The sequence below is a fragment of the Strix uralensis genome, chromosome 3 (genome assembly GCF_047716275.1).
Source record: "Strix uralensis isolate ZFMK-TIS-50842 chromosome 3, bStrUra1, whole genome shotgun sequence".
Taxonomy (NCBI): domain Eukaryota; kingdom Metazoa; phylum Chordata; class Aves; order Strigiformes; family Strigidae; genus Strix; species Strix uralensis.
This window is the reverse complement of record NC_133974.1, coordinates 116,263,726-116,290,567: the sequence shown is the minus strand read 5'-3', so window position 1 is coordinate 116,290,567 and position 26,842 is coordinate 116,263,726. Positions and strand designations below refer to the sequence as shown.

At 44.3% G+C, this 26,842-nt stretch overlaps 1 protein-coding gene across 4 annotated transcripts; it reads left to right on the top strand.

Annotated features, from left to right (window-relative positions):
- Positions 1-26,311, top strand: GZF1 (GDNF inducible zinc finger protein 1). 4 transcript variants are annotated; one of them, XM_074864059.1, is made up of 7 exons: positions 1-34; positions 5,784-7,091; positions 8,095-9,030; positions 10,580-10,674; positions 10,914-11,081; positions 11,563-11,720; positions 12,554-13,099. In XM_074864059.1, the coding sequence occupies exons 2-7, from the start codon at positions 5,785-5,787 to the stop codon at positions 12,797-12,799; spliced, it is 2,910 nt and encodes a 969-aa protein (XP_074720160.1). In that variant the 5' UTR covers positions 1-34; position 5,784; the 3' UTR covers positions 12,800-13,099. The 4 variants fall into 4 exon arrangements, with proteins under 4 accessions (XP_074720160.1, XP_074720161.1, XP_074720163.1 ...); XM_074864060.1 differs by lacking the exons at positions 1-34; positions 5,784-7,091; positions 8,095-9,030; positions 10,580-10,674; positions 10,914-11,081 and adding exons at positions 16,911-18,277; positions 20,187-20,281; positions 21,247-21,414; positions 22,879-23,036; positions 23,568-26,311 and having other exon boundaries at positions 11,581-11,720; positions 12,554-12,695; XM_074864062.1 differs by lacking the exons at positions 1-34; positions 5,784-7,091; positions 8,095-9,030; ... (2 more) ...; positions 11,563-11,720; positions 12,554-13,099 and adding exons at positions 13,319-13,396; positions 16,911-18,277; positions 20,187-20,281; ... (1 more) ...; positions 22,879-23,036; positions 23,568-26,311.
- Positions 26,312-26,842: the final 531 nt, after the last annotated feature.

Here is a 26,842-nt window from a genome sequence, read left to right as displayed (position 1 = left end):
GGGAGGAGCACGGCTGAGGCGGGAGCGGGGCAGGGTAAGGCCGGGCGGCGGCCCTGAGGGGCGGCGGGGACGCATCCCTGGGGGCCGCCGGGAGGGCGGGGAGGGCGCCCGGCTGCCGCTGCTACAGCCGCCCTGCCCGGCGGGAGGGCGCCCGCCGGCCTTGGGGCGCAGGCTGGGCCTCGATGCATGAGGAGCAGGCGTGGTGGCGGCGAGGCCTCCCCAGGAGCGGGGCGTGGGGGGGCGTTGCGGTGTCTTTGGGGGCGACCTGTCCTCTGCGCGGGTGGTGGGGGACAGCCGCCTGCCTCACGTCTCCATGCCGGTGTTGCTCAGACCTCTGGCCGCCTGCCACGCCGTGAGGAGACTCACACTGTTGTCAAGCTCAGGGAAAAACGCCTTTGGTTTCTGATTTCCTGCAGGGCTTGGGGCACCTGTTCGTGCTGCAGGTCATTACGTGCGTAGAAATCGGTTGACTGCACAAAGTAAATGATAAAAATCAGAAGACGATTGCAGCTGCATTTTGTCAGCGGTGTAAGGAATAACACGGTGGGGTATCTTTGAGATAGGATTGTGTGCGTTAGCACTGTGCCACCTGGAAAGTGTAGTCAGCTGTGATTTTCTCATGTGAGGAGCTTTTCCGATTGTGTCTCAAAGGTAACGTACTTGATTTTTTAGCATGGCAGAAATCAAAGTTCAGAACGCTTTTAAAAAAAAAACACCCAAACAGCTTTAAAGGACTTTTGGAGGAGTTTGTCCAACAGTGTGCTGGATAAATTGGGCTGCTCTGGATGGCAATTCCTCATCTTATCCAGCCGTAGACAAACAGGCCAGAAACTGTGGCAGGAGAGGTGCAGTGGTTGTTACTATTCTCTCGGTGTCTGACGTACCTAACTTTATCTGTCTGACTTGTGGGAATTTATGTGAATAAGCTTAGTTTTCCAGATGATTATTGCAGTTGAGTAACTCCAACTGTTACTTATGTCTTCGTAATACTGTTTTTCACCTATGTTAGCTTATGATCTCACTGCTATTAATGTGTATTTATCATCACAATCCATCTTTAAGACAGGCAAACATTACCTGATTTTTACAGGAAAAAACAAAGCAAAAGTCAGAAAAAATATCACAAGTATGGCTTGTTTGAGGACTGAAGCTAGGTGTTATGCATCTGTGGCAATGAGTCTTATTGCCCTTAGGGGGGTTTGTGTGCACTTAAATATTCTGCCTGTTGTACTGCAGTTTTGGTTGGTTCATCTCTTGAGCAGTTCATTTTATCAGTCAGGATCTGCGGTGTTCCACTGCTGTTACAATGTTGGGCTTATTTTGCCAAGTGGTAGCTCAGGTATCAAGAGGAGCAATCACACGCTCTGACGCCATACTAGCACTTCAAAGAGATATTTTGGCAGTTTCTGCACAGGGTAAAGATGATCAAGTAAGAGCATACTAAAACTTTTTTTTTTTTAACCTAACACTATAAATATTTCAAGGGTTCTCATTTCAATCACAGTCAGGGCCCTTTGTTCATGTGCATATAGCTATTGAGACTCTGAAGGAACCCTTCCTGGGAAAATAAGAATTTTTCTCCTAGCTTCTCTGAAGTGAAACTTAAGATCTAATTGAAAAGGCTCCAGGAAAATCAAGCAATCAAAGATTATCTATACTTTGCAAAAAGCAAGGCATATTTCTGTGAAATAACAGATTTTTTTGAGAAGTATGCAATTCAATTTCTTTGACCTATTGGGTTTTTCTCCCCAGATACTTGGTGTATAAATCAGTATACCTTCACTGCCTTCATTTCAAAAGGGTTATACCATATCACACCAGTTACAGCTCTGGCCTATAGAAATTGCAAAGTAGATGTGAACAGCAAAAGTCCAAGAAACAACAATGTTTTAGAAATATTTGCTATTCTTCCTGTAGATGTCTGCGTTTATGGTATTAATTATCTTGAATTGGAGAGCTGCTGTTGTTTATGTTGTTGCATAATAAAAAAAAGCACTATAGCACAGAGCAAATAAAAATCTCATCTTGGCAGTTGGAAGCCACTGTTAGGCTTTATTTTGTAAAACAGTTGTACTTATTCCAATGGCCTTATCAGGAGCTGTAATTGAATTGAAATATATTTTGCCTTTTGCAGTGGTTCTGTTAATTGTTTTCTGTAAATCTTGCATACGTGCAAATTCTTTAAAGTATTTATTCCTTTATTACTGGGTAAAAAGCTGAAAGAAGTTACAAACGAACCCATAAAATGCAACCTGTGGAAAAAAAATGTTGGTTTCGTTTGAATCTTCCTACTAAAGTCAGCATCTTGGAGACTAGCAACTCGCTGCTTTCAGAAGTAGCTTCTGGGTTCAGCAGAATATTTATTAGGGCTGTTAACCTCTAACCAGCTCCCTTTTGCTTGCTGGTTTCATAAGTGGTAACTGGTTCTCGACAACCCACAGTTATCAGTGGCACTTTTTCCCATGGGCTGTGAACCCTGCCACCTCCCCGGAGCAGCTCCAAGGGAGTTTCTGAGGGCATGAGAAAAAACAGAGGAGCTGTGGGGCGGCTGAGCGTGCTCCTCCTGCTGCATTGTGACCGTCCTGCGTTGTCACTCGGCATCTTGGTCTGCCAGGTTAGGGCAGCGTGTTTGCACTAGGGCAGGAGAGGGAAGTGCCGTTGGTTTTGAGATGTGGGCTGGCAGGATCACTGGAAAGTGAAAGAGATGGGGTGCAGCCCTGGGAATGCTTGGTTTACAGATGCAGTTGGAAGTGAAAGTTAAGATTATGAAGACCACTTATGTTCATAAATGGAGGGATAGAATTAAACCTATTAATGATGTTATTATTATTTTTCCTATTTGATTACTGGTGGTTGTTTCAAGCCAACATTAGAATAAAATACGTCCTCTGTTCCAGTAACTGGACAATTTACTGCAATATTTATCATTCTCATTCCCATTGCTGTGCATGAGAATTTCTCAAGAATCTTCTCTCATCATTAAGTGTTAATGAAGTGTAACAAGCAAGGCAAAAACAGCCTTTTTAATCCACTGGGGATAAGAAGCTGCTTCTTTACCCCTGAAATGAAAGCAAAACACTTTTTTTTTTTTTTTTGGGGGGGGGGGATCTTACGTACAATCTTACATATAAAAGCAAACTATATTCAACACCACTTCAGAAAACTAAAGATCAATCTCCTCTCCAAATGGTAACAAAAAGTACAGTCTCATTTTTTCTGAAGAAAAAATAAATGGTGAAAATGGATTCATTTGTGGCATTTTTCATTGGAAAGGCATTTCGGTAAATGATTTCTGGGCTGATTTAATCTAGAACCAGCTGAACTAAAGAGATGATGTTAGAACACACCTCTCCATTTGGCTTAGTATCAGATATTAGTGTTAGTAGAGCTCACATGGGAGTGCGTATCGAGAATTTATCACAGATAGGGATCTTAAAAAGGAAATCAGCACATGCTCGGCTCATTGATTTCTTTAAGCACTGCTGATCAGTGAGCTTCGCAATGCTGGGGTCAGTTTTGCACAGAAATGAAGAAGGGTATCTTGTTGGAAAACATTAAGAAGGGCATGCCAGGGGACAGGTTAACTGGAAGCTTTTGTGAATTTGTGGACTGAATTTGGTATTAACCTCTGAATCAGTGCTTTTTCCTGCAGCCTGCAAGTGTGCTGTAGGAGCTGTTAGGATTATGTCTCCACATAGCTGGTGATCGTTGGTAGGGAATAGTTGGCAGATGTTGAGTTGGGAGTGTTTGAAAGATGCCTGCTGGCCAGAATCATAAGGCAAAGACTGATAATTATTGAACGCTTGTAGGAGTCTGAATGTGAGCAGTCCTTTTCTGATAGAATTTAGACAATGCTATTTTGCACATCCCCCTCCTCAGTTTCTAGCTTCTGTGGGATGTTTCAACACATTCTTTGTTTGTCTTTTGCTTCTGGTTACTTTTTCTAAGTATTTTTTCTGTATTAATATTTTTGTTTTCTTTTCTCTGAGTAAACGTCTTTGAACTTGCTAGCAGGGAGGAGTGTGGGAGCGAGGAGGTTCTGCACCAGCCGGGTGAGAAGGCTGGGATCCCAATCAGTCCCATTGACTGGGGTGGAACTTCTCACAGAAGCTCATCGAGTACTCAGGATCAACCCCCCCAATTAAGTACAAATGTTTGAGGTTCCACATAACTCAAATTTACAGACATTTTATATCTAGTAGAAATCTTGTCTGCTTCCTACAAACATAGTAGTACACATTCCAGTGGCACTTAATGGGGTCATTAGAAAATCAGTTTGAACCTTTAAAGGCTGTTTTTAAAACATTATTTAGGCTGTCACAAGCACTGAGTGACTTGTGCCTTGCAGATTAGAAGATGATTATCCTCTGTGGTGCTTGCTGTGGTAGCTTGTAATAGGAAGAGTATTCTCAAAGCTCTCTCTTAAGCTTGCTATTCAAACCTCTTCAGTCTAAGCTATGTATTGTATTCAACTTCCTGGTACTTTATGTTGAAGACACATTTGTCTTCTTAATCACACAGTTTATATCTGCCAGGAATGTATTTAATATAATGTCAAACATAATTTAGATGAGAAGTGAAAGTACAGTTTTGTGTCATTTTCTGCCAACCATTATTACTGTGAGAAGGAAGCACAGCAAGCCAAGCTTAAACGGAGCCTTTAAGCAATAACAATCTGATTCGTCTGTTTATTTTGGCCTAACATTCTTCCTTTGGTTACAAAGCTGTTGTAAGCATGTGCTAAATAACAGGCATTTAAAAACTATGCTAGATCAGGAATATCAGCTTAAAGGATCAGATCAGAGCATCTAAAGGCCTCCATAAGGTTGACAGCATCGTTATTGTGCTTTACGGGCAAGGGTAAATGAGACTTCTTCCAGCAGTATAGGTGTCACATGCGGGTTGAGACAGGAAAGCCACAGAGTTCTTGGGGATCGGATTTACTGTAATAATAGCTAGTGTCTGTCTCTAGAGCTGGTGGGGAAATGCAAATTGTTCTTTCTGAAAATGTCGAAAAACTTCTGACCCCTCTATTTGTTGATTGAGAAGTAACAGTTTTGAAATATTTTTCAAATAAAACACTATTACCTCCTCAGAAAATGTGTAGGCATTTCCAGATATGTACTTTGTCCCTGTATATTATTTAAGTGGCCAAATACAATAGAAGCTTACTATCGTTATTAACCCCTAGGTCTGATTGGTTACATGGGGAAAAAATACAGAAACAAAATTGAACAAGATCCAAAGATTTATCACCCTGCTTGTGTCAAAAGGGTGATGCCTGGCACAATGAGTGGAGCCTGGTGCAACTGTGAAAACGCAGGCTCTGTTTCAACACGAGCCTGGAAACAATCGGAAGTGACTTTTTATGCTTCAGTTCTCCCTTTGTACAAGAGTGGGGAAAGATTCTTGTTTCCACTGTAAATTGTTGTGACCTTTACTGTTAAAAAGTGCTTGTATGAAGAATGTTTTATTATTAAGCTGGGCCAATCATGTTACTCATATTTCATTGCTGTTACCATCTGTGCTATAGAATATTCACTCTGTAGGGTTATCCTAGAGTATAAATCTAAATCTGTGACTAATAAACCAAGAGTGTTTGCTGATGATGGTTGCGTTGATAGAAGTAACCTTGAGGTCTTTGTCACGTCTTGTAAATTAGGAATTAGGACATGGATCTCTACTGAGCTTTTTCTTAAGTGATTGGTGTTGTATATGAATGAAAAGATAGCTCATGGAAAAGGGAGAGCAAGCATTCAAACATTTGTCTGTTTTTCTGGCAGGATGGAGAAAAAGAAAATTCTAATGAAATCCAAGGTTGCTGCTCCTAACCTCTTGAGGGCACTGCATTCTCTGTACCAGTTCGGTCACCTCTGTGACGTGACAGTTCACACACAACATCTTGGAATTCAGGAGGAATTTCTGGTTCACAAAGCTGTCTTGGCAGCTTCCAGCAATTATTTCAAAGGACTTTTCCTGCATGATGAGATGCTGGATACCAAGAATTGCACAGTGACTCTGCAAGACATTTACACAGAAGAGTTCACCTCGTTCCTGAAGTTTGTTTACACTGCAGAAGTGGAGATTGAAGCAGAAAAACTGCAACGGATGAAAGAAATAGCCAAAAGACTTGAATGCAAGGATTTGCTTGACATTTGTGAAGAAGTGAAAGCAGAGGGCAGGAAGGGGTTAGATCTGAGCCTCCATCTGAAAGGTCAGCTCTGTGAAAATGGTGGGCCACAGTGGACTCGCATCCAGCAAGAGGAGGAGCGCAAACTCAGTAACTCTTCCCAAGTTGTGGCAATACCCATGCAGAGGAAACTTTGGGATAGGCAAAAACATAAGAAGTTGCTGGCTGGCTACGAACTCATTGAAGGGCAACTGGCAAGCCTAGAGCAAGAGGACACTGCTTTTCCAGAACCAAAATCCAGGACAGCAAAGCTACCGAAATGTAACGAGACAGATATCAGCAGCAGACTCGGCATGGATATTATTAGTCTGGAAAACAAAAGTAGTCATTCTCTCCTAAGCCAGGCTGAGTCAAAGGAAGCCTGTGTAGTGATTAAGAACACTCTGCCTGAGCAGTGGAAAGATGAAAACAGTTTAATTTCCAAATTTGCCAGTAAAACAGAACGTAGGAAATCACCGCGGCACACGGCTAAAGTCTTGCCGCAGATCGCGTGTGAGAAGTGCAATGAATCGTTCCGTGTTATCAAGCAGTACCAGTCGCACTTGGAGCTCAAGCACGATGTTAATCTGGCTGTCAAGTACAGCTGTAACACGTGTGAGCAGCTCTTCTCCACTCACCAGAACCTCCGGCAGCACCGCCTCGCTGTCCACAGTGATGAGTGGGGCTTCGCCTGCGTGTTTTGTGACAAGAGGTTTAAGCGCCAGAAGGACATAAACGACCATATCCGCAGGGTGCATGAGAAGAAGCAGGATCCTCAGTCCTGCCCGTACTGTGACAAGGTCATCAGTTCCAAATGCGGCCTGACAGTCCACATACGAACGCACACAGGGGAGAAACCTTATAAATGCGAACGCTGCCCTGCCAGCTTTGCTCAGAGGTCTTCTTACAATACTCATGTAAGGTACAGCATTCTCTGTGTGTGTCCATCCGTGCGCGCGCAGAAAAATGTGTTTTCTCTCTGGGCACCAGGATAAAAGTGTTCCTGAAGTCTTCACTGCTTTAGTTCCAGAATTCCTTGGATCTGATCAGAAGCGTGTTGAAATAGGCACAGAGTTTTTCTGCTGACCTTGGAAGCCTCAAATTTGGGTTTTTAAATAGGAGCCCGAAAAGAATTGGCATCTGTTTAAAATGCACAAGAAAACGCCCATTTCATAAGCATCAGGGCACTATGTGCTTTTTAGTATAGTTTTCATGGGCCAAATATCCTGTGTGCTGTTTTGCTGGGTAGCGTGAGCTTCCAGATAGGCTTATTAAGTGCTGCCTGACTGAAAACAAGATGTTGAAATTGCACAGTGGTTTCCAGAACTGCAAAAGCCACTTTACATGTCAGACTTCTCCGTACCCTGCCTGTGTGGTACAGGAGATAGGTGGTTTTCTACTGGATCTCAGCTTCCCTTTTAAAAAATGTCAAAATTTATTTGCGGCTCGGTCCAGTAGCAGAAAAAAAACATTCCAGATGTGTCACGAGTGCGATGACATCACTTGTTCCACACACAGGGGAGTGACAAGTAAACCTCTGCAATTGATGGCTTACAAGAGGGTTTCTCCATATAGGCATTTAATCTATATTTCCCTTGGTTTAAGTCTGTAATTTCTTATCCCATCCACCATGGCCTTGGAGGAACATTTGCAGTCCATCCTATGTTACTAGTCATATACTCACTAGAATATGTATACTTGAGGGGCACCATCCTTGATGAACTGAGACATTTTAAGTTTCTTTAATTATCTGGTCCAACTCCACAAAATTTCCCTGTTGTTCAGCTCTCCAAACATGCTGTTAATTTCTTAAATGGTGTGAAGAACAATTAAAAGGAAACGACTCTTCCTCCAAGGCAAACATGTCTGAGTTGAAACAATTAAACTTACTGGAGTTGCGCTCTGTTGTTTGTTTGTTTTAACAGAAAAATCCATGAGTCTGGGCAAGAGAGGAAACTTATGCCTGTCTATTGGATGGTAGTTCCACCTGTGCATAGACCGAATGCAACAAGCTGTGACAAAGATCCCGACGGAGAGACATGGGATGGGACATCGGAGGCTGAGCGACAAAAGTGTGCAAGGCATGAAGAGCCCACCAGTCATGAGGAAGAACCCAGGGGTTCATCTGTTACCAAAGCAGACTGTAGCAATGAGCAAGAACAGAAGCAGAAATGTAAGGCAGCTGAAGCAAGAAGTGAAAAAATGAGTGAAGAGGGGAATGAAGAAGAAGGTGAAATGAGTGTGAAGGGCGAGGAGGAGGTAGATTACAGAGTGGGGTATTCAGAAGTTGAAGATAGTAGAGATAACGAGGAGGTCTGTACTGAGGAGGAGGATGAGGGTGATCAATACGCTAATGAGAAGGATGGTAAAGAACATGAATCAGATGAAGAGTTTAAAATAAAGAAGGTAAATAAAAGTGGGGTGAATAAGAAATCTGCTTATGTAATAAGATGCGATAAGTGTAACGAGCAGTTTGTTTCCTGGAAAAAGTATGTGGATCACTGCAGAGATGCCCATCAGTGCTTGCCTGGTAAAGTCTATCAGTGTGACATCTGCAGCAAGTCTTTTGCTAGTTACAACAGCTGGAAGGAGCACCGAGCATGTGTCCACACTGAAGAAAGGCAGTTTGCTTGCACCCTTTGCAATGCTACTTTTAAAAGAAAGAGAGATGTGAGGACGCATTATATGCGGAAGCACGAAGGCAGAGTCAAACGCCCTCTCTGCTCTGTCTGCGGGAAGATCCTCAGCTCCCGAACAGCACTAGTGTTTCATATGCGGACGCACACAGGAGAAAAACCTTATGAATGTGGCATTTGTCATTCAAAATTTGCTCAGCCATCACAACTTAAGATCCATACAAGGTCAGCCTGCAGTACTGCTTCTCCCATTACCACTCCCTGCATGCCTGGTGTACTTCAGCACTTCTTTTTCCTCTTCTGACTTCCCAGTCCTGAGTCATTCTCCTTGTATGTCCTTATGACAGGAACACTGGGATATAATTTCTTCTGTATTATCTGTGATTAATTCTTTTGCATTAAGGCTTTGCCTGCAGCTGGTCATTGCATCAGTTTTGGTAGGGATTTTGAAACAGATGCTCTATCTGAACTTGTAAGCAAAAGCCAGTCATTTGAGAGAGTCTTCAAAATAAGGTGATGGCCTTTACTGATGAAAAGTAGCATAGGCTGAAGAATTAGTCAGGGACCTCAGGGACCCAGATGCTGAGCCCTGCTCACTCTTTATCACTCTGAGCAAGTCATTTAGTGTGGAATTTCATTTCTTGTATGCAATACAAAAGCTGGACTTCTCATCTGGGCTCCCTCTGTAGTCATTGGCGCTAGGCAGGATGAGTTGCTCGCTGGTGGTGTCTGTATTAAATGTGTTCTCTCCCAGGAGAGGGTGAATCATCCTATGGAAGTTCCCATCTTTCTCCAAACAGGGAGCATAGCAGATAGGTTATAAGAGGAAGTTAACTGTTGGAGGGGTAAACAAGGTGAGAGAATCGCATTTCTGGAGACTGTGGACTCATACAATGGGGACAGTAGCTTTCTTCTGTCTCCTAAGCATTCTTACAGTGATTTAAAAAATTGTGAGGTATACTGGTACAGGACCAGCAAAACATCTTTTTAGGTGTCAAGATAATCTCTTGTCAGCTGAAACGCAGCAGATCTGCGCTGCGTGTGAGGTGCAGTATGACTGCAACAAACCAGTGACTCACAGGGTTTGTGTTTGGTAACTGGCTGTATCATATTTGCAGCATTTTGCCTAACAGCTCCAAATTATCTGTGCTTTTGCACTTCATACTATTTGGGTTGGAAAAAGGGAAGTCAGCATGGTGTTCAGACCAAACGTTAGGCTCAGACTCTCTCTGATTTGAGCTAGTTTAAAATCAGATGTCTAGCACGGGTTCAGAAATACTGCTTGCCTGCCTTTTGTCTTAAAAATGGGAATATCCTGCCAGTTAAAGTTTGCAAGCCAGAGGACATGAGGCTGAGATTACAGAAGCCAAGAATGTGGCCCACAGTGTCCCAAGAGATCTGCTGCTGGCATTGTGCTGGGGACAATCTGGATGCACTTTCAGCCTCTAGCACAGCAGCAGCCTGTCATCTTTCCTGCTTTCTCCCTTCCAATGCTGATACTGTGAGCTATAACTTGGGGGGAAAAAAGCTGGATTTTTTTAGGGCCTGAGAGTGAGGAAAAGGTAAACCTTAAATGGGAATTTTAGTGCTTTAGTGTAGCACCCATACTTGTAAACACTCTATTTCCTGACTGAGCAGAATGTGCTTTTTTTCCACTTAATTTAGAAAATGAAGTATACTGCCTGTAGTGTGTAGAACTTCATTGCAGATACATTATTTTAAGAATGCACAAGAGCTAATTTATTAATACTCATTTATGTTTCACTTCATTTAGGTCCCATACAGGGGAAAAGCCATATATTTGTGAGGATTGTGGGGCTTGCTTTGCTGATAAAGGCAAACTAACTGGCCACAAACGGACCCACACAGGTAGGTGTTAAATACTTCTGTTCCTTCCGTCTGGTTTTCCCCATCACCTCCCTTTATACAATAGAAATTGCTAGTTGGGATTTGAAGAAGGTGCACGCACACTTTTTGTTTTGTAACTCGCAGAAGAGACTTCAAGTACCTGGAAGGAAACTACTAAGGATAGAAAGACATTTGAAAACCAACTGTGAAGTACAAAATTCTGCAGAAAGAGTTCAGAATATCTTTCTCTTTTTACTCAGGAGAGCGTCTTTTTAAATGCGATGTGTGTGGAAAACATTTTGCCACCAACGAATACTTAAAATGCCATAAACAATGCCACATGGGTGCTAAGCCCTACAAGTGCGAGGTTTGTGGGAAGACGTTTGGACTGAGAGCCTCGCTAGCCCAGCACAGTAATGTCCATGCAGGTAACAAAACAGACTCTTCAGGGCTGGAAAAATAAATGGCACTGCAAGCTTGGGTCTGAAGCACTTTCCAGTTTGTATGGTGACATTTTATTCCAGATTCACTTTTATAAGCTCCCTGAATTAGGTGATGAGGAAAAGGAGGGCTTCTCTTGTTAAACAGGGCACGATATAGTCTCGTATCGGGTGATGCTTGCCCAGAAGACTGAGGCCTGTTTGGTGCTGTTGAAGGATGTCGGAGCAGAAGGAGCAGAGTGTCTGTAGTTACTGTTAATGCCCTTGCAAGATCAGGGAGCTGTTCTCAGGCTTTCCTTTGCAGTCAAGAAACGTTTATCACATAACTTTAAAAACCAGGGCCCCAAGTATGTATCTCCTACATACTCCACTCTATCAATATTGATCTTTTCAGTGAAAACCCTTTAGGCTTTTTGTTTGCTGAAATCAGGGCCAAAAGAACCTGCTTCTTGGGTTTTGTTGTTTTTAGAGACCCGTCCATATTTCTGCGAGCAGTGCGGGAAAACGTTCACCCAACAGGGCGCTCTCCGCCGCCACCAGCGCATTCACACCGGGGAAAAGCCGTACAAGTGCAGAGCTTGCGAGAGAACCTTCACGGACATGTCCACCTTGCGCAGACACGTGTCGGTACGCTGCGTCTCGCGTGTCTGTGTGGCAGGCAGACTGCGGCGGTGACAGTTAACTACTGAGAGAAGTTTCTTGCCTTAATGAGGGTTCACATTGGTGAGGAGTATTAGGGTTGGGGGATTGATCTACCATCTAGACACAGCTTTTAAAAATTTATTTCTGAAGTGTGCAGAATTTTCCTTCAGCAGCACAGCAGCTCCCACTGCTGGCTGTCAAAGCAGTCATCTCCCAAGTACTTGTATTGTCTTCAAATGGAAAATCTAGTCTTGTGAAAACATGAGGAAGGACTGTTTATTTAAAATGCTTATTACTGATTGCATCCTTTTCTTAGAATGGTACCATGTTTTGTGATACTACAGTCTCTGCAGTCTTTTAAGCCTCTCACACAGAGGCCACAACATGATGGTTTATAAGGTCTTTGTATTGCAAATGAACATGATTTTGCCTGTTTTCAGCATTGTGATATGCTGAAAAATGGATTGCTGAGTTCAGCTGTTTTCAGAGACCTTCAGGGCCTTGAAGTGACTGCTAAGACAGAGCGTAAGGGTTTTTTCCAATTAGAAATTTTTAAGTTAATGTTTGCCTGTATGCTAAAATCCTAGCTTCTTTTGGAAGCGTTCCGTGATAGCAGAGCCAGAAAATCAGCTCAGAGTTGGCAAAACAGGCTTGTTCTTGCATTTCAGAGTTCAGCTTTTGCACTTGAGCACAGTATCACAGAGTTAACCCTGATACTATTTGATTGTGCACTGGATTAAATCTTCAGTTATGAAAGTTTTCATTAGGAAAAAATCAGATGTAATTGTTCCCCCCCCCTTTTTTTTTTTTTTTTGTAGATTCATGACCGGAATGCTCACTGGAGAAGTTTCTTAATAGATCTTACAACCAAAAAAGACCATAATTGGTCCAAAATAGAAACATTCTCAGAAGCCTGTAGAGATGAAGACTCTGCGCCGGAAATTTGGTCAGTTGACCAAGGTAAACTTTATAAACCAGAAAGCATTGTTCTTAAAAAAGTAGAACATGTGCCATCTAGTGTTAGTAACGCAGAAGACACCGATCGCTCCCTTTTATACTTGTAAAGTTATCACCAGAAAACTGTGGTCTCTCTGCGTCGTAATAGGCCAGATTATCTCAAACGTCAAGTTCTGCAGCGTCTTCATGCAGGTGAGCGGGAGTTACAGGCACTACGGTCACAGGAGGGGGCCGTAACTATTCGTAAAAGTATTTATGCAGGTTAGATTTGAGGTCTGTACAGAGTGTTGTTTTTTACAACCCCTGGGTACATCACAGGGTATCTCTTTGTGAAAGCGTACACGGGTGTGGTGCTGTACCTGGAAATTACCGCTTTGGTTTGCAATAAAGATGCGCTCACAACGTCAGTGGCCACCCCTCCCTAACTGATTTATTTGCATGGATTTGCCCGCAGAGAACTTGTTAATTGGGTAAGAAACGGCGCGGGGCTGAGCGTCTCGGAGGGGCGGCCACGTTGCCTAGCGACGTGCGTCGCGCCCCCTGGCGTCACTTCCTGTGCGCCGCGGCCGCGCCTGCGCCGTGGCGGGCTCCACGGCCGCGGTCCGGGCGGGGGAGGGGGCGGGGCTATCGCGCGGCAGCGATTCCGGCCGCCGCCCGCAGGCTGCGCGCTGAGGAGTGGCCCGGCCCGGTCGCGGGGCTGCCCGGTGAGTGCGGGGCAGGCGGGGGGCGGTGGCGGGTCTGGCTTCGGCCCCCCCGGCCCGCCGCGGCCTTACTGTCTCGCTGCCTCCCTCAGCCGCTGTCCCTTCCCCTTCCCCTTACAGCCGGGTGGCCGCGGCGGCCCTTGCGCCGGGCGCTGCTCTCCGCTCTGCCCCCGCCGTGAGGAGGTAGCGGGACGCTACCTGTCATCCGCGGCCCTTTCTGAAGGGAAGAGGAAGTAGAGGGCGGGGGGACACACCTCCCTCAGCAGCGGGTCTGTAGCCTCATCCCCTGTCCCAGGTGCGGGCAACCAGCTGGGCATCCTCTCCCTGTCACCCATCGGGGGCTCCTGCCTGCTCTTCTGGCCGGGGAGAGATGTGCCAGTGTGCTGGCAGCCCATCTTCGGGCCGCTGTGGCAAGCAGGGGAGGCCGAGAAAGCTTGCGGAGGAGGAGGAGGAGGGCAACTGGCCTTGTCACATGAGCTGTGGGGAAGCATGTGGCCATGCCCCATCCTCCTTCCATGCAGAAGTCTCCTGGCCTGGTCCGGGGACAGTGCACGTCTCGGAGTGGCCCTGCACTCTCACGAGGGCTGCCGGGTCTTTGTGGGATGCTCTAGCCTGTCATCTAAAAACTTGGGCTGGGTGTGCTGTCCTTTGCTTTGCAGGTTTAACTTCTGTTTCAGCAGGTTTAACTTCTGCTTTAGCACTGCAGATCGTGCCTGTTGTGGTGGTGCCGTTATTGTAGTTTCAATAGTTGAAGCAATCCTAAATGAGGCCGGTTGGTGCCTAGCAGTAATATCTCTTAATAGACTGCATGCAGTTGGTGGTGCAGAAGAACAGACAAGCTTGTGGGTCCACAAGCACTTCTGTTACATCTAGCTGTGGCTCTTTTTGTCTCTTTTCAGCTAGTTTTGCCTCTGGAAGGGGACCCATTCACAGTGTCATGAGTGGCCTTATGCAGGAGTTGCTTTTATTTATCTCAGTTCCACAGGTCAGTCCTAGTGAGCAGGCTGTTTGCAGATTTTTCAGGCCTTGTCTTTTTTAAGATTAATGTAACGTACTTCTGTTGAAGATGTCCTGCTAGGGCCATGCTCAGCAGCTCAGTATACCGAGCAAGGGGATGAAAAGCCTTCACAGCACACCGTATCTTACTGTACGTGTTGGATTACTGCTCCTCCTGTGAACAAATTCCAAACCAGCGGAAGGCTAGCGATGCGAGTGATCTGTTTTCACAGGGGCTTTTGATTCTGCAAATACTCTTCTGGGAAGAACAAGAGGTTTCTGCTTTGCAGCCTTAAGAAAAATGGAATTGGCACAATGTGTCTGTTAACACACGTGTCTGTGGTCAGCTCCTGAAACGAACAGCTCGTTCACCCCAGTGGGAGAAGTCTGTGGTTTGGGTTCTTGTTTCCTGCTGGGGATCACTGTTTTCTGCATGTGACCACAGCTTTTGCTGTGTGTTCAAAAGGAAAATAGATGGATAGTTGTGAAATAACATGATAAGTAGTTCAAAAATAATTGCATTGAGGGGAAAAAAGTTACATTTTGATATCACTGATTATTTCAGATACAGCATTCAGCGCATCTTAATTCATCCTCAAATACTTGGAGTGCCAGTGTGTCGTACAACTGGGAGGGAAAAAATCGCAGAGTGGCTGTAGAAAGGGAAGCAAAGTTTGAACATCATCCTTTATGCTATAAGAGTCAGCCTTTCAGTCAGGAGTCAAATCATGTCATTCTCATTCATACAAAATTTCTATCAAAACTGAAGCGTGGCATTAGGGTTTGCATATAAAAGTGGACAATGTTTTGAGAATGCTTGGTGAGCTCTAAGCTGACACAGGTGATTCTTTGTCCTTTTCCTTGGTCTTTTGTTTCAGTTGTAGTAAGTGTAACTCAGTGTTATTAACGTTAACGAAGCTATTTAAATCTTAATAGTAAGGTTACTGAGCTGAAGATTTAAAGACTAGGAAACAGGAGGAGTTTGGCTCTGAGCATAATCTTTTCCTGTAGAATCTAAGGCCGGGGTTTGGGTGCCCATGATGGATTGTGTTCCCTGTTCTCCGACTTGCTTGTTGCATGAGGTCGGGGAAACGATTCTACTTCCCTCAGGTCTTGTCTGCCTTATTTGTAAAATCCTTAGGGCAGGAGCTCCCTGTGGCTTTTTACCTTATGTAGTATCAAGTCCATGAAGCTTTCATTTTACATGGCTACTGATAATCTCCATGAATCTATGTGTTTTGTAGCTCTCCATTTTTACAGTTTCTTGAAAATATTTTATCAAAACTGTTTTAACAGAAAATTGAATTGGGATGTGAGACTTAACTTGTGGTTTGTTGAAATGAGTATGGACTAAAGTTGGAGTTTATAGCTCTATGGGAGGAGAAAGAGTATCTCTGATGCTATGAATGTTATTCTCATGTGTATTTTTCATACTTAATATGGCTTCCCTACAAATGGAACAAAATTCATATTAATGTAAAAGTACATTATTTTTTTGATCTTTCTGAGCAGGATTTCTGGTGTCCCATGTATAAAAGGCTGCAAGTCTACAGTATGTACAGAGAAAATAAAATTTAGTTAACTTTTAGGAAATGGAAAGAAATTTTTCAGATTCAAAATGCAAGCGTACGTAGTTGTTAGCAACACAGTGAAACTCAATAGATTGCAGGGGAGGGTATGGTCAGAGCATTTTCAAAGTTCACAGACATATTGTTTGTTCTGGGACAAAACATTTTTTAAAAAAAAAATCAGTTGAGAACTTTGGAGCAACTTAAAACATTACTTGGAAATGCAACGTAACCTAAATGGTAGTGGAAATGGCGAAGCCCTTGTAAGGCTACAAATGGGTATGCAAAATTTGGAGGCTGTATGTCCATTTTGAGTGATGAATTTTTTAAAAAAGAAAACTTTGAGGAAGTGTCATGACTTCTTAGGTTTACAGTTTGGGAATATGGTTATGCAGTCTCCTATGCTTTGGTTGGTGAAGCATTTGGAATTTTATCCAAGTCTTGTTTAAAAGTCTTATCTCAAAAGCCTGTTTAAGAAAGTGTTTATTTAGGATTGCAGTTAACTTTTACTTCATCTTACCTTTCTCTTATTGCCTGATTAGGAGGGAGAATAATTTCTTAATTCCACATGCTTTAATGAGAACATTTCTTTTGATCTTCCTCTGTTTGCTTTGTCCCTGTTACAGGTTCTAATAGTGTCTAGTGTTTCAGGTAAAATTATGATCGAGATTTAAACTCAAATTAACTTCAGAGAAATCTCTGTATATGACTGGCAGCATGGTTAGGGATATATGGCATGTGACTGCTTAGGGTGACGCTTTTTGAAATCTGCACTTCTAGCCAGACTTTTCACAATGCTCTTTTGAAAGTCTGGTTTCTTAAGATCAAGCACCTTAAGTGCTTAAATTTGAAGTGAAGCACTCTCAAAAGTCTGGACATGACTTTTGGCATCTGAAATATTTTGAGTTTTGTTAGCTTCTGTGCAAATAGCTAACATGCAATGTTGTTAACAGCTTTTTCCAGAGAGAAGAAAGATGGAAAGTAATGCAGTTTTACTGGAATCCAAATCCTCTCCTATCAACCTGCTGAATGAAATGCATCAGCTGCGTCTCCTGGGCCACCTCTGCGACGTGACCGTCAGCGTGGAGTATCAAGGTGTCAGGGCAGAGTTTGTTGCTCACAAGGCTGTACTGGCAGCAACAAGCAAATTTTTCAAGGAGGTGTTCCTTAACGAGAAGGGCATGGATGGCCCAAGGACCAACGTGTTCTTGAATGAGGTCCAGGTTGCTGACTTTGCTTCATTTCTTGAGTTTGTCTACACTGCTAAGGTAGAAGTAGAAGAAGACAGAGTGCAGCGTATGCTAGAAATAGCTGAAAAGCTGAAGTGCTTGGACCTCTCGGAAACCTGCTTTCAATTAAAGAAGCAGATGCTTGAATCAGTGCTGTTGGAGTTGCAAAACTTCTCTGAATCACAGAACTCTGAGGAGGAGAGTGCTGCCCAGCCAAGCGTTTTGCTCGAGTCCAAAGCAGCTGCTGTGGCAGAAGCTGACCAGGCGGACTGTCTCCTGGATCCTCCAGATTCCCCAGCAGACAGTCCCAGCAATGGAATGTCTCCTGAGATGCCAGCTGCCAAATCAAAAGAGAAAATGGACAAAAAGAAGGAAATGATGAAGCCTCCTTATGCCAAAATCAGAAGGGCAAGTGGGAGACTGGCCGGGAGGAAAGTGTTTGTGGAAATCCCGAAGAAGAAATACACAAGGCGGCTGAGGGAGCAGCAGAAGAATGCAGAGGTTGCTGTTGAAGAAAACAAATACCCTCAAGGTCAGGATATGTGTGATATGGAGAAGGAGGAGGAGCAAGCGGAGAACAACATCAAACCTGAAAGCGAAGAATGTGATGGCAACTTTGAATCGGAAGAAAACCTGAAAAAATCCAAAGAGGATAAAAAGAAACGAGGCAGTAACTTCAAGTGCAGCACATGCGAGAAGGAATTCCTGTATGAGAAAAGTTTTCTCAAGCACATAAAGCACAGCCACGGCATTGCAGCCGAAATCATTTATCGGTGTGAAACCTGCAGTCAGACCTTTGCCAACCGGTGCAACCTAAAAAGCCATCAGCGCCACGTCCACAGCAGTGAGCGCCACTTCCCTTGTGAGCTCTGCGGTAAGAAGTTCAAGAGGAAGAAGGACGTCAAGAGGCACATTCTCCAGGTTCATGAGGGTGGTGGGGAGCGTCATCAGTGCCAACAGTGTGGAAAGGGGTTGAGCTCCAAAACTGCCCTGAGGCTCCATGAAAGGACGCATACAGGCGACAAGCCTTATGGGTGCACAGAGTGTGAGGCTAAATTTTCTCAGCCTTCTGCACTTAAAACACACATGAGGTATGAACAGACTTAACTGGCCTTGTTAGATTCTGGGGGGAGAAGCAGAATCCCCCGGAACACACCTTGAGCCTTCAAGTGAAGTGGGGATGTAAAACATGACTGACTGGAAAGTGTCCGTATTTCCTTTTTTCATAGCTTTTTTTTTTTTTTTTTATTCTCCCCTGCTTTTCAGGTTAAGGGAGTTGCTGTAATTTTCTTTAAGCCAAAGCAGAGGTGCATGGGCAAGGCTTGCTGCTGCTGGAGCATGTGGTTAACTTTTCTCATGGGAGCAGACCTATTAAGAGTCAATGGGATGTTTCATGTGAGAAGAGCAACCCCATGACAAATTATTTGTAGGATTAGGGCTATAATGATTTCAGCTTATTTTATGTCTCTTCAATAGAATAATGTTATGCAATAAGTGTGTAAATATTCTAAAAAGATTTGGCCATGTACTAAATTGAAGAACACCAGATTTGGGTGCTAAGCATAGAAAGCAACTGATATCTGACTAGAAACAGGCTGACATGTCACTGTCTGGAGGTGAGTGAAGCACTGAAGATACCCACACAGAGCTTACGAAATCAGTTGTAGTGCTTCTGAGTGCACTCAGTCCCAAAGGCGGAGGTGCAAACGCAGGGTCTTGAAAGTTCATGGGAGAGACATTTTTATCAAGGCAAAAATTGTAGCTATTAAGGGCTTTAGCCTGCTTTTATCAGCCTACCAAAGTGGTCATCTGCAACCAAAGTTGAGATTATAGCCAGGGAGTAAGCATGGAGAGGGAAGTATAGAAGAAATACCCCAAAGTACTACTACTCAGACCCAAAGGAGAGTGCAGTAGTGTTCCTAGGTGGCATTCCCTGCAAGGTAGAAGGGGCCATTAACCACTGCTTTGTTTCGCTGCCCCTTTTGAAGTCAGTGGGTTTACTCCTGGCAGTAGAAAGCGCATCCAGAAGCAAACTTCTGCTAGAGTGCTCCTACGATGTTCTTGCTGATGCAGCTGTCTCTTCCATCGTGTCCTTTCCTAACCGCAAGTAACCGCTTTGTGCTGCTTAAAAAAATTATTTTTTGGCATAAGTGGAGTTTCTCCTCCATTGTGTACCACTAGGACTATTCAGTTAGCTTGTCGAATGCTGGAAACTCAGTGCTGCCCTAACTTTTGGATCGTGACAGTCTGTATATTGTTACATCTGTGCTCTTCCTGTTGATGTATATTGCCATGCCATGAAAACTGGCCTCTGTTGGCTGTGTTCCTGCAGCACCATTCAAGAGTCCTGAAGCGTGTGTGGGCTCAAAAATTGAAGTTAGGGTAAACTGGCAGAGGCAGCAATTGTGTAAACTGCCCTTCCTGTACACACAGACTTCCTCAAGAGATGATACCACAAGCTTGGGCTGACAGTAAGAAAACTGTATAAAAGTAGCATCTTTTTATTCCACTCCTTGGGTGCCGCTTGCTCCAGAGTAGTCGGTGACACTCTACTTGGTGGCCCTGCAAGAGCAGCGTGCCAGGGAACACATCACTTACATTCTGTGTGGAATATTTTATTGATAGTATCAGCAATATAAAGATACCTGCTTTACTTCAGATCTCAAGAGGTGGTTACATTTTTCTTTTAGTCTGTCTACCTGGATACAAGTTTTCTAAGCTTTACTCAACTTTTACCTTTAAAAATTTGTTTTTACCCTAAAGAAATTTCTGGATCTGGGCCTTGATCATACAGCATGTGCATGATCGAGTAATAAAAGCAGCACTGCAGAAAGCACAATGCAGAATTTGGCCCAGCTGAAGGTATTTTTAAAAGACACTAAAACTTGTACAGGCATACAGTCACTCTGAAGAGAGCATCCACAAAGTGAAGATGACTTGTGTTTTGCTGCAAAGGAAAGAGAAATACCTTGGTGGTTTAATGTTGCTTTCTCATTTCAGAATCCACACTGGTGAAAAACCTTTTGCCTGTGATGAATGTGGTGCCAGGTTCACTCAGAATCACATGCTTATATATCACAAACGATGTCACACAGGTAAGGCTTGCTTTTGCAATGTGCTACGTGTAGGAGGAGGCCTGCTGTGAAACCATTCTCGTTCAGAAAACACTCTGTTGTTGTTATTTATATGAAATCAGATATTCTCGTGCCTAGACACGATTTTACTGAGAAGGGTTTCAGTAGGTGGATGGACAGACAGTGAAGAGGGTAAAAGGAGCAGATTAAAGAGAAAAAGAGTTCCCATCTGGCTGGGATCCAACATAAGTAGTGCGGGCTGAGGCTGGACAGTCTTCAGTATCCAAAGATCTGTCAGCAGTAAAAGGTCTAGTTGAATTCTTAAGAGAAAAACGATTTCTCTGTAAGTCTGGAACAGTTTGCCCAAGGAGTATAAAACAGCTGTCTTGGCTTATTCTCATCTTTTTAAAAGCATGCATCCTTTTCCTGGGTATCCTTCATGGTGTAAATTTGTGTTTTGAATTGACCCTTCGTACCACCCGTGAGTTGTGCGTGGTGCTTTTGCATCTCTTAATTGACCTGTCTTCTGGCTGCCTTCTGTCAGTAATGTGTAACTAAATGTGGATGGCAGAAAACGTTCGATTACAATGAAATATAATTCCAAGAACGCTTTTTGAGATGCGTATAACTAAAATTGGCTGCTTACAGGTGGAGGCCTTTCGTCAGAGGCATGCAGCATTGTGTTTATGATGAGAGTAAGCCAGAATACTCCAGTGATGGTGAGAAGACTGCTAGCTGCACAGCTCCCTGGGCCTTTCTTACACTGTGCAGAGCTGTTAGTGTGCTGTTGGATAGGTGCGGTTGCCCTTGCACTTGGTGGGTTTTGTGCAGATTTCTCACAGGAAAGCTCTGTGCCTTACAGAGATCCCTGCTGTCACCGTGGCCTGTTCAGATCCTTCTGCGAGGCTGGCATCTGGTTTGTTTGTATCTAATAGCCTTCAGTTGTTGCGTGTGATGGTTAATTCTCCCCTTTGCCCTTGCTGTAGGAGAACGGCCTTTTATGTGTGAAACATGCGGGAAGAGCTTTGCCTCTAAGGAGTACTTGAAACACCATAACAGAATCCATACTGGATCCAAACCGTTCAAATGTGAAGTTTGCTTCAGAACGTTTGCACAGAGAAATTCACTTTACCAGCATATAAAAGTTCACACAGGTAGGAGGTTCTCCTTTTTTGTTTGAAACAAACCATCACAATTTAAAGATGTAGACCTCACAGTTGCTCAGTTCAGACAAGGGATTTCTCAGCTAGGGTTTCCCATTACTTTAATTCCTACCCTGCATGCACATTTTGATTCTTGATGCAGCGTGTTCCTTCATCCACTTCCCTTCTCCTAGTACTCCCCGTGCTTTGCACTGAGTTACAGCAATTCTCTGAACTACTTCCAAGAGCTGTGCAGATATTGTTAAGAATGCTGCCAGGATTATTAGTGACCAAAGAACCATGTCTGGTTTAGCTCTGAGCAGAGCACTGCAGAGAGCTGATCTCATTCTTGTCCACTTGCCCACCTTTCACGTTTGCATTCTCTCCTGCTTGGATTTTCACTTCAGTGTCTGTTTTATTCCCACCTGCTCCTGTTTTTTTGAGTAGAAAGCGGTGCCCACAGGTACAGTCACACTGATTTTCAGGTGGTGCTCTCAGTGTCATATGGGCTTTGTGTCAGTGTGGAAGGACAAGCGGGCAGTCACTTTCACTCTTGGCAACCTTAGCATTTCTCTCCATTTTATATTCTCTCTTACCCTGCCTCTTCAGAGGGACAGCACTCTGGTTTCTTCCCAGTGCTAGCTTGAAATTTCATCCCTCCCGTAGAATCTTAGACATGCTTTCTCTCTGAAGTTTTTTTTGCTTGCTCTCTCCAAGTCCACATTATTCAGCAATACAGCAGGTTGCAAACAATCACGTAGCTTTCATTGTGTAATAAACACCACACTTTCTTATCCAGTGCCACCCTGTAGGAAGCATCCTTGCCAACATTCTCTGTTGACAACATTCTTGTGTGGCCACCCTGCCTTGCTCTTTACTTCCTGCATCTGTGTGTTTAGTGTGATGTTGGTGTAGGGGAAGACATCGGTGTGGCAGTGCTGATGGGAACCATTTTTTCCTGTTCTGGAATGTCATCTCTTTTTCTGTGACACCACTTCGCAGCTGTAAGAAAGTATTTTGTCATCCCTTTTTCTGCCTTAGCCAAGGAAGGAGTAAACATGCGGTTGTTTCAACAAGTGCTTAATAAAGTGACTGCAGCAAGCCAATTTATGATGTATTTGGAGGTAACCTGGAGGTTCATGCTCACAGAATGTACCTTGTAAATAGGAAAACTTGTATCCTGGGACAGGACTTTAGTTGCTAATGGGAAATATGTGTGAAAAATCTGGAGGCTTCAGTGGTTGCACAGATTTATGCAGGCTACGAGTCTAGCTCTTACTGAGTATTTGCTTACTTTAGATGTGTCAAAATTTACCCAACTGTGAGAATTCTGAAAGCATCTTGCTTTTTTTTTTTGAAGATGTTTGTGTGTGTGCCTTAGTGTTTCATAAAGTAGAGGAGTTACTTGAGGTTCCCCAGGGAGCAGCACTCGTAATCCCCCGGCACCACCGCTTTAACGCTGTGCTCTGCTCTCAGGTGAACGACCCTACTGCTGTGACCAGTGTGGGAAGCAGTTCACGCAGCTGAACGCGCTGCAGCGGCACCACCGAATACACACCGGGGAGAAGCCCTTCATGTGCAACGCCTGCGGGCGAACTTTCACTGACAAGTCCACCCTCCGACGGCACACTTCGGTAAGAACCCGTCATTCCACTACCTCGTAGCCCTCGCGCCTTCCTCTGTGGTCACATATTGACATGTCAACTTTGTCAGACCCGGAGGCGTCTTCTGTCCTGTTTTTGTTGGGTTTAGCACATCGTCCTCTCTCTGACGTGGCATTACAGTACTTAGTTTGTGTTCAGTCCCGAGTCTGCAGTGAAAGCGCTCTCAGTCCTTTGTAGCATAGCCCACGCAGGTCACGCCTGAGGGCTCTCGAGTCACAGATTTGCTCTGAGCGTGTTCGCAACAGGGAGAATTCGCGTGGTAAGCGACAGGAGAATTCACTGTCTGGGCCAGGCTCTCTGCTGGACTGGTTAGATGCTTTAGGAGAACTGGAAGCTCCCCAGGGACACAGATTGGTGCGTGGACGTATACTTGGGATAGTAATGTGCAATGAAAAGAGAGATCCTTTCTACCAGCATCAAGGATGGGCCAGATCCAAGCTTTTGCCTTCTGGACAGTCATTGTGTGTTCAACCTTCTGGTTTTTGGTTATCTTTTTTTCAGATACATGATAAAAACACACCCTGGAAGTCCTTCCTTGTTGTTGTTGAAGGAGCATCTAAGAACAATGAAAGTCACAAAACAGAGCTTCCCGACGAAGAATATGAGGTGTCACCTAAACTACCAGAGAAGCTGCTGTCTTTCTCTGAAAACAGCCACTATCAACACTTGACTGCTGTCCCGGGGAGCGTGACTGCGCTGCATGACAGCAGTTCTGCCACGGGACCAGACTGTAAGTCAGATGGGACTCCAGGAGCCCAGGAAGCCCTTATAGCTACCACTCTGAGCGAGCTGACAGTGCTGCATACGCAGACAGACTCTCTCCAGCCACAGCTTCATGCTCTGGTGAATATGGAATAGTTTGGTATTTACAACTCCACTTTAAGCTGCGCCCTTTGTATAATCCTTTGACTTTGCCAATAACCCACTGAGGGAACTAGAAGCCGAACACGGAAGCGGGGCTAGATATGAAAGACGTGTGCTGTGTTTCCAGAATTGCCTCCAAAAAGTCATTACCACCCCCAGTGTATCGCTCCATCTCCTGAAGGCAGGGCAGAGTAGCACCACAGCAGAGGGGTGGTAGCAGAGGAGGCAGAAGTCCGGGGAAGTTCATTCCCTACGAATAAAAGGGTGTAGTTCCACTTGTTTGCTCTCACTGGCCTGCAGTGGAAGGGAGTACCTACATCCAGAGAGGCTGTAAAGAAGGTGCCAGTTTGATTTGCAGTTGATGACACACGTACAATCAAGAGAAATGACAATGTGTTTCTCAGCCTAGTAGCTAAGTGAAATTAATTGTGTTTTCCCTAGTGGGAATTCATACACAAAATAAGTTTTACTGAATTGCTTTTCAGGAAGTGTTGGTTTATCTCTGCTGTTGCCAAAGATCCAAGCAGTGAGCCAGCTCACTCCTTGGGAATATGAGTGGAAGCAAGCTTTGGAAAGATCTAGGGTTTCATTCCAGGAGTTCTGATTCTCTAGTAGCAAAACGGGCAAGTGGGAGCCAAGTGCTGCGTCTGTACAGGTGGTGGGATTATTTTTACATTATGGTGCGCTTTGACACTTGGGTTCAGTCAGGCACTCTTCATCTTCTAACTGCTCCAGCTTACGTAGAACTTGGCATTTCAGAGAGAAAAACATCTCGTGTAAAAATGTCTATGAAAATTAAGTGTAGAAAGACAGCTATTGGCCATTTCCTGTGAATTTGTATCATTTGAGCTGTTTTCTGGTGGCTCAGAGAGGTCAGCAATGCTCTTTTCTCCACCACCACTTAAACAGAACTGCAGACCTGCTTTTAAATGGAGTCATACTCCATTGGGAACAGTTAACTACTGTTCTGCTGTCGAGTTGCTACAGCCAATTCCACCAGTGCAAGAGTCTCCAGAGGTAAATTCCGTTCCAAACAGGAGGCAGTCAGGGTTCATATGACTAGCGGCATAAAAAGATGCAAGTAAGTGAAAAATGTACTGGACTATTCAAGGGATTTAGGCCTTTCTATCCCAGCTTGTGAGTACTTTGTAAGCCTACCTTGGAGTCTCAACAGTGGTTTCAGGCTTGTGTCTGTTTAACTGGCCCCAGTGAGCTACTCGGAGGCAGGCCTTAAGAGCACAAGCGACAAATAAACTTACAGTGCAAAGGTGTTAATGTATTAGCATCTGCTGCTAAATTTTAGTAGAAAAACCCTGGCAATGCACCTTTTTTGTTTGTTTTACATAAGGAAATGTGACAAAACGCTCACAGGGACTGAAGGTCCCAAGTGTGACTTCTGTTCAGCCCATGCTCCAATGCTACCACTCCACCCAGCTGGCCCCAGCACCTGCTGGCTTTGGAGTCCCCTGAGAATCACACCTCTATTCGGGCACTGTGTACCCAGACAGACAGATCTTTCCTTCCTACCTTCCTGGGGTGTGCCTCCCCTTGTTCTCCCCAGTTACTGCCTGTAGCTGGAAAAGCTGTGGCACAGGAAACCAGAGAGTTTGTGTCCAGGGTAGGCGTTTTCTGCATTTCCTTTGCTCACACTGAACCTGGGCTGGAATGAGAAGGTTACTTTGGTTGACCTCACTTGGGAGGATTTGGAGCATTTTCCCTGTGCAGGGAAGAAAGATTTGAAAGAGCTGGCACTGACAAAGAAACATCTGACTGGGATGGCTCTTGGTTTTGGGAGCAGCTGTGAATCAACGGCAACTTGCTGGTACAATTAACATGTCAAACTCAGGACCACATTCCCAGTGCCACTATGTGAAAATCTGGAGCTTTTCTAATTCATTTTTCTGTTTTGCTTTTGTCTTTATTTTACTATTACTGTAGTATTTCCACAGAAACTTTCTCAGCTGAATGTGCAAGAAAAACTTTGAGGGATTGCATTAGTGTAAAGGTAAGCACAATCAAGCCTTGCTAGGGCCCGTTCTGAGGCTTAGGGGTTGGCAAAGCAATAACGATACCCAAACTGTGGCACAGAGCTATTTTTGAACCTTAAAGGGATCTTTGTGTTACTGTGGAATCATAATTTAATCTAGAGAAAGGGAATTTTTTTAAAAGAGCACACTTTCAAGAGGTTATATTTGAAATATTTATTCAAGCACGCTGTTCCTGTTGAAGCTCAGTATTCCCTGTGACCCATGTAAAGAGGTTGTAGATATATTTAAAGTCTGAGCATTAGCACTTGTAGCCAGGGAACCTTTTGTACTCCATGAATGTATGGAAGTGAGTTACTCGTATGAACTGTTCTTATTAAAATACTGAAATCTGAAGACTGACTCTTCCAGTGGCTTGATCAAACATTTCTATACCCGCTGCATAACGCACAGACGCCCATCGCTGTGACTGCGCTAGGACTGGGGTAAGTTCTGACCCGGCTCAATTGCAGCCCTGAAGCTGTGGGGTGCCACCTCTTCCTCAGGCCTGTCACCCTGCCAGAGCGCCAGCACACAGCCCTGACTCTTCTGAGAGTTGGGCTGGCTTTCTGGGTGCTCACCTTCCACTAGGTGTGAAGAAATCTGCCTGGAAAAACAGGAAATGGGGCACTTTGGGACACTGCCCTTTCCTACAGCTGACAGGTTGTACAACAGGCAATGAAGTGGCATGACAGCCACTGTAAAGTGATCAGCCAGGGCTTCCTATACAAGTATTGACCCTTAGCATAGGCCTTAACGGGTCACCAAAGTAATGGAAAGGCAGCACTCTGCATGCTGGCTTTTATCATCGCACCCTACGGCTTCAGGCCAGGCTCCAGCCTGAGCCTGCCTCTTGCATTTTCCAGGAAAGAACATTTATCACTACTT

Bases quoted from the DNA above. Each gene is read 5' to 3' on its own strand.
- GZF1 (XM_074864059.1), top strand. From the start codon at position 5,785: ATGGAGAAAAAGAAAATTCTAATGAAATCCAAGGTTGCTGCTCCTAAC. The intron at 10,675-10,913 runs GTAGGTGTTAAA...CTTTTTACTCAG, and splicing joins CCACAAACGGACCCACACAG to GAGAGCGTCTTTTTAAATGC. The intron at 11,082-11,562 runs GTAACAAAACAG...TGTTGTTTTTAG, and splicing joins GCACAGTAATGTCCATGCAG to AGACCCGTCCATATTTCTGC.